Raw genomic sequence first — 7,025 nt, 5'->3', positions numbered from 1 at the left:
TTGGGCTGTCCCCATTTGGGGTGTCCCTGTTTTGAGGTGTCCCCATTCAGGCTGTCCCCATTTTGGTGTTTTTAGGGTCGGTGTTTTTAGCCGGGGCCCCCCCAGGTGTCCCCTCTGTCCCCCCCCGCTGTCCCCAACCCCCGGATTTGATCCCAATAAACGGAGACTTTTCAGGAGCTGCCGTGGGGCTGGGGCCCCAGTACAGACCAGTATAACCCAGTACGGACCAGTATGGCCCAGTACGGACCAGTACAGACCAGTGTCCCCAGTATGGACCAGTATGGCCCAGTACAGCCCAGTACAGTGTCCCCAGTACAGTGTGCCCAGTATGGCCCAGTGTCACCGGTACGGTGTCCCCAGTATGGCCCAGTGTCCCCAGTATGGCTCAATGTCCCCATTACAGCCCAGTATGGCCCAGTACAGCCCAGTGTTCCCAGTACGGTGTCCCCAGCATGGCCCAGTGTCCCCAGTACGGTGTCCCCAGCACATCCCAGTGTCCCCAGCATAGCCCAGTATGGCCCAGTGTCCCCAGCATGGCCCAGTGTCCCCAGTAGTGTCCCCGCTATGGCCCAGTACATCCCAGTGTCCCCAGTACCTCCCAGTGTCCCCAGTCTGGCCCAGTGTCCCCAGTACAGTGTCCCCAGTACCTCCCAGTGTCCCCAGTACGGTGTCCCCAGTACATCCCAGTGTCCCCAGCATGGCCCAGTGTCCCCAGTACCTCCCAGTGTCCCCAGCCCGGGGGTCCCAAAAAAGGCTCCTCAGCGGTGCCACCTGGTGGTGACAGCGCGACACTGCAGGGCCAGCGCGGGGACACGGGAGGGACAAGGGAGGGGACACCGGGGGACACGAGGGGGACAGGGGAGGGGACATGGGGACACAGAGGGACACGGGGAGGGGACAGAGAACCCCTTGGGGTGCAGCAGGGACACCTGGGTGACACGGGGGGGGCTTGGAGACACCTGAGTGACACCGGGAGGGGTTGGGGACACTCGGGTGACACCGGAGGGGTTTGGGGACACTCGGGTGACATCGGGGGAGGGTTGGGGACACTCCGGGTGTCCCCGCGCGCTCCCGCCAGGGGGCGCCCTCGCGCCGCCGCAGCCCCGCGCGCCCCCCCCACCGTGGGAATGGGGCGTGGCCTGATCAGACCCCGCCCCCTCTGAGCCCCCCGTGACCCCCCCGCGCCTTGGGGACCCCCGGGGGGATTTGGGGGGGGGTCCGGGGTGGGGGAGGGGCGGATTTTGGATTTTTTTTGGGGGGGGGGGAGATGTTTTCCCTCCGCAAAGCACGACGGGAAACTCCGCGCGCAGACAAAGGACGGGGCCACGCCCCCTCCGCGCGCGGGGCACGCCGGGAAAGGTCGGGGAGGGGCTTATGGGGCAGTGGGCGGGGTTTAGAGAGGCAGTGGGCGTGGTTTGGAGGGGCAGGGGGCGTGGCCAGGCCCCGGCGGAGGCGGCGCGCGCTCAGGTGGGCTCGCGGCGGCGGCCGTGACGTCACCGGGGGGGTCGTGTGACGTCACGGAGGGGACCGGGGGTGTTCGGGGACACTCGAGGGGTCCTGGGGGGGGACAGGGCTGGGGGGAGGGGGCGCGTGGGAGGCTCTGAAGGGGCGGGGTCAGCGCCGGCCTGCCCTGTGTCGCCTCCCGGGGCTCCGCTGTCCCCTGTGCCACCCCCCCGGGGGCTCCTGTCCCCACCCTAGGGCTCCCCTGTCCCCTCTGTCCCCACCCCCGGGGCTCCCCTGTCCCCTCCCGGGGCTCCCCTGTCCCCAGTGCCACCCCCACCGGGGCTCCTGTCCTTCCCTAGGGCTCCTGTGTCCCCTGTGCCACCCCCCCGGGGCTCCCGTGTCCCCTGTGCCACCCCCCCGGGGGCTCCTGTCCCGTCCCGGGGCTCCTGTGTCCCCTCTGTCCCCACTCCCGGGGCTCCTGTCCCCCACCTAGGGCTCCCCTGTCCCCTCTGTCACCCCCCTGGGGCTCCTGTCCCCTCCCGGGGCTCCGCTGTCCCCTGTGTCCCCCCCTCCGAGACTCCTGTCCCCCCCCCTAGGGCTCCCCTGTCCCCTCTGCCACCCCCCCGGGTCTCCCCTGTCCCCTCCCGGAGCTCCCCTGTCCCCTCTGTCACCCCCCCCGGGGCTCCTGTCACCCCCCTAGGGCTCCTTTGTCCTTCCCGGGGCTCCTGTGTCCCCTCTGTCCCCTCCCGGAGCACCACTGTCCACTGTGCCACCACCCCCGGGGCTCCTTTGTCCTCCCCGGGGCTCCCCTGTCCCCGCCTGAGGGTCCCGGGTCCCCTGTCCCCTCCCCAGGGCTCTCCTGTCCCCTCTGTCCCCTCCCGGAGCTCCCCTGTCCCCGGTGCCACCCCTCCGGAGCTCTTCTGTCCCTTGTGTCACCTCCCTGGGACTCCCCTGTCCCCTGTGTCACCTCCGGAGCTCCCCTGTCACCCCCCGGGGCTCCCCTGTTCCCTCTGTCACCACCCTAGGGTCCCCTGTCCCCTGTGTCACCTCCCTGGGGCTCCTCTGTCCGCTCCGGAGCTCCCCTGTCCCCTCTGTCACCTCCCTGTGTCCCCTCTCCCCCCGGGGCTCCTCTGTCCCCCTGTCCCCCTGTCCCTCTGTCCCCCTGTCCGTGCCACGTGTCACCGCGTCCCCGCTGTCCCCTGTCCCGTTGTCCCTCTGTCCCCTGTCCCTCTGTCCCCTGTCCCTCTGTCCCTCTGTCCTTCTGTCCCCTGTCCCTCTGTCCCTCTGTCCCCCCATCCCCTGTCCCTCTGTCCCTCTGTCCCCCTGTCCCCTGTCCCCCTGTCCCCTGTCCCTCTGTCCCCTGTCCCCTGTCCCGCTGTCCCCTCTCTCCCCTGTCCCCTCTGTCCCTCTGTCCGTGCCGCTGTCACCGCGTCCCCTCTGTCCCCGCAGGCGATGGGGGATGGAGCGGGGGGAGGAAGAGGAGGAGGAGGAGGAGGAAGGAGCCAGGGACGAGGCTGAAGACGGAGCCGGGGCTGAGGATGAGGAAGGACCCGGGGCTGGGGCTGAGGGAGCCGAGGATGATGATGGAGCCAAGGAGGATGATGATGGAGATGGAGCCGAGGAGGATGATGAAGATGATGATGCTGATGAAGATGAAGATGCTGAAGATGATGGCGGGGCGGTGGCCGCGCGGTTCCTGGCCCTGGAGCTCGCCCTGTCGCAGCGGCTGCGGGCGCTGCCGCCCCCCGGTCCCCCCGTGGCGCTGCTCTACGCCCCCCTGGAGTACGCGTGGGACCCGCACCGCCGCTTCGTGCGGCGCTACCTGCGCTCCCCGAAACGCGTCCTGTTCCTGGGCATGAACCCGGGCCCGTTCGGGATGGGGCAGACCGGGGTACGGGGGTACCGGGAACCGGGGGGGAACCGGGAATGAACCACGGCCCGTTCGGGATGGGACAGACCGGGGTACGGGAACCGGGGACACCGGGGGGGACACCGGGAATGAACCCCGGCCCGTTCGGGATGGCACAGACCGGGGTACGGAACGGGAACCGGGGGGACACCGGGAATGAACCCTGGACCGTTCGGGATGGGACAAACCGGGGTACGGGAACGGGAACGGGAACGGGGACACCGGGAATGAACCCCGGCCCGTTCGGGATGGGGCAAACCGGGGTACGGAATGGGAACGGGAACCGGGGACACCGGGAATGAACCCCGGCCCGTTCGGGATGGGACAGACCGGGGTACGGGGGGTACAGGAACCGGGAACCGGGAATGAACCCCGGCCCGTTCGGGATGGGGCAGACCGGGGTACGGAACGGGAACGGGAACCGGGAATGAACCCCGGCCCGTTCGGGATGGCCCAGACCGGGGTACGGAACAGGAACGGGGAACGGGGACACCGGGGGGACACCGGGACAGAACCCCGGCCCGTTCGGGATGGGGCAAACCGGGGTACGGGGGGTACCGGAGGGGCACAGGGGCTCAGGGAGAGGGGCTGGGGGGGGTCTCAGGGCATCCCACGAGGTCCCAGAGCAGGGAAACTGAGGCACGGGGCAGTCCCAGTCCATCCCATTAGCTCCTATGTGAGGGAAACTGAGGCACGGGAGGGTTTGGGGGGTGCTCAGAGAGTCCCAGAGCAGGGAAACTGAGGCACGGGGGAGTCCCAGAGGGTCCCAGTCCATCCCATGGGGTCCTACACGAGGGAAACTGAGGCACGGCGGGGTCCCAGAGGGTCCTGGTCCATCCCGTGGGGTCCCAGAGCAGGTAAACTGAGGCACGGGGAGGTCCCAGAGGGTCCTGCTCCATCACACGAGGTAAACTGAGGCACGGGAAGGTTTGGGGGGTGCTCAGGGGGTCCCAGAGCAGGGAAACTGAGGCACGGGGGGGGTCCCAGAGGGTCCTGCTCCATCACACCAGGGAAACTGAGGCACGGGGAGTCCCAGAGGGTCCTGCTCCATTACACGAGGGAAACTGAGGCACGTCGGGGGTCCCAGAGGAGGGAAACTGAGGCACGGGGGAGTTCCCAGTCCATCCTATGGGGTCCCAGAGCAGGGAAACTGAGGCACGGAGAGGTCCCAGTCTATCCCATGGGGTCCTAGAGGAGGGAAACTGAGGCACGGGGGGGTCCCAGCGGGTCCTGCTCCATCACACGAGGTAAACTGAGGCACGGCGGGGATCACTCTCAGTGAGAGTCTCTCCCCCCCACTCCCCCCACCCCTGACACCCCCTCCCCACCCCCGCAGGTCCCTTTCGGCGAGGCGTGGCACGTCCGGGAGTGGCTGCGGGTGCGGGGCGCGGTGCTGAAGCCCCCCCGGGAACACCCCAAGCGCCCGGTGCTGGGGCTGCGCTGCCCGCGGGCCGAGGTGAGCGGGGCTCGCTTCTGGGGGCTCATCCGCAGCCTCTGCCCGGACCCCCGGCGCTTCTTCCGCCACTGCTTCGTGCACAACCTGTGCCCCCTCCTCTTCCTCACCGAGTCCGGCCGGAACGTGGCGCTGCCGGAGCTGCGGGGCCCGGAGCGGGAGCGGCTGCTCCGAGCGTGCGGGGACGCGCTGGTGGCCGCCGTGGTGGCCCTGAGTGTCCGGCTGGTGGTGGCCCTGGGCAGGGTGGCGGAGGTGCGGGCTCGCCGGGAGCTGCGCGGGGCCGGGCTGGACGTGGAGGTGCGGGGGATCCCCCACCCGTCCCCCCGGAACCCCCGGGCCAACCGCGGCTGGGAGGGGGAGGCGAGAGCCAGGCTGGAGGAGCTGGGGGTGCTGCGGCTGCTGCGGGGGCGGGGGGGGGGAGCTGGGGGGGAACTGGACCAGTCTGACCAGTTGGGGACTGGGAGGAAGGTGATGGATGGGGGGCTGGACCAGTCTGACCAGTTGGGGACTGGGGGGAAGGTGATGGGGGGGGCCCTGGGTCAGTCTGACCAGTTAGGGACTGGGGGGAAGGTGATGGATGGGACCTTGGACCGGTCAGACCAGTTGGGGACTGGGGGGAAGGTGATGGATGGGGTTCTGCACCAGTCAGACCAGTTGGGGACTGGGGGGAGAGAAACTGGGGGGTCTTTTTCCCAGTCTGACCAGTTGGGGACTGGGAGGAGGGAATTTGGGGGGTCCCAACCCCAGTCTGACCAGTTAGGGACTGGGGACAGGGAATTTGGGGGGGCTCTGGACCAGTCTGACCAGTTGGGGACTGGGGGAAAGGTGATGGGGGGGGCCCTGGGTCAGTCTGACCAGTTAGGGACTGGGGGGAGGGTGATGGATGGGGTTCTGCACCAGTCTGACCAGTTGGGGACTGGGGGCAGGGAAACTGGGGGGGTTCTGGACCAGTCTGACCAGTTAGGGACTGGGGAGATGGAGACTGGAGGGGGCCTGGACCAGTCACACCAGTGGGGGAATAGGGGGAAGAAGGGTGAGGGGTCCTTGCCCCAGTTAGACCAGTTGGGAACTGGGGGGAAGGCGATGGATGGGGGGCCTGGACCAGTCAGACCAGTTTGAGACTGGGAGGAGGGAGTTTGGGGGGGTCCTGGACCAGTCAGACCAGTTGGGGAATAGAGGGAAGAAGGGTAAGGGGTCCCTGCCCCAGTTAGACCAGTTGGGAACTGGGGGGAGGGAAGTTGGGGGGTCCCAACTCCAGTCTGACCAGCTGGGGACTGGGGGGAAGGTGATGGGTGGGGCCCTGGACCAGTCAGACCAGTTTGAGACTGGGAGGAGGGAATTTGGGGGGTCCCAACCCCAGTCTGACCAGTTGGGGACTGGGGAGATGGAGACTGGGGGGGGCCTGGACCAGTCACACCAGTGGGGGAATAGGGGGAAGAAGGGTAAGGGGTCCTTGCCCCAGTTAGACCAGTTGGGAACTGGGGGGAAGGTGATGGATGGGGGGCTGGACCAGTCAGACCAGTTGGGAACTGGGGACAGGGAATTTGGGGGGTCCCAACCCCAGTTAGACCAGTTGGGGAACAGAGGGAAGAAGGGTAAGGGGTCCCTGCCCCAGTCTGACCAGTTGGGGACTGGAAGGAGGGAATTTGGGGGGTCCCAACCCCAGTCGGACCAGTGGGGGACTGGGGACAGGGAATTTGGGGGGTCCCAGCCCCAGTCAGACCAGTTGGGGACTGGGGGGAGAGAGACTGGGGGGTCCCAACCCCTGTTGGACCAGTTGGGGACTGGGGGGAAGGTGATGGAGGGGCGGCTGGACCAGTCAGACCAGTTTGAGACTGGGAGGAGGGAGACTGGGGGAGCCCTGGACCAGTTGAACCAGTTGGGGAATAGTGGGAAGAAAGGTGAGGGGTCCCAGCCCCAGTCAGACCAGTTGGGGACTGGGAGGAAGGTGATGGATGGGGTTCTGCACCAGTCTGACCAGTTGGGGAGTGGGGGGAGAGAGACTGGGGGTCTCTGCCCCAGTTAGACCAGTTGGGAACTGGGGGGAGGGAGATTGCGGGGTCTTTGGACCAGTCTGACCAGCTGGGGAGTGGGAGGAGGCAATTTGGGGGTCCCAACCCCAGTCTGACCAGTTAGGGACTGGGGGGAAGGTGATGGATGGGACCTTGGACCGGTCTGACCAGTTGGGGACTGGGGGGAGGGAATTTGGGGGGTCCCAAC

General features: G+C 67.9%; 1 protein-coding gene across 1 annotated transcript; it reads left to right on the top strand.

Annotated features, from left to right (window-relative positions):
• Positions 1-1,413: 1,413 nt before the first annotated feature.
• On the top strand, positions 1,414-5,207 carry SMUG1 (single-strand-selective monofunctional uracil-DNA glycosylase 1; the record flags this gene model as incomplete). The annotated part of the gene is made up of 4 exons (XM_033083298.1): positions 1,414-1,467; positions 2,893-3,026; positions 3,096-3,334; positions 4,689-5,207. Coding segments are annotated over exons 2-4 (882 nt in total), but the record flags the coding sequence as incomplete, so codon positions are not given.
• Positions 5,208-7,025: the final 1,818 nt, after the last annotated feature.

This window comes from Catharus ustulatus, chromosome 31 (assembly GCF_009819885.2).
Source record: "Catharus ustulatus isolate bCatUst1 chromosome 31, bCatUst1.pri.v2, whole genome shotgun sequence".
NCBI classification, from domain to species: domain Eukaryota; kingdom Metazoa; phylum Chordata; class Aves; order Passeriformes; family Turdidae; genus Catharus; species Catharus ustulatus.
The sequence above is the reverse complement of the archived record's forward strand: the minus strand, read 5'-3'. Positions and strand labels throughout refer to the sequence as shown.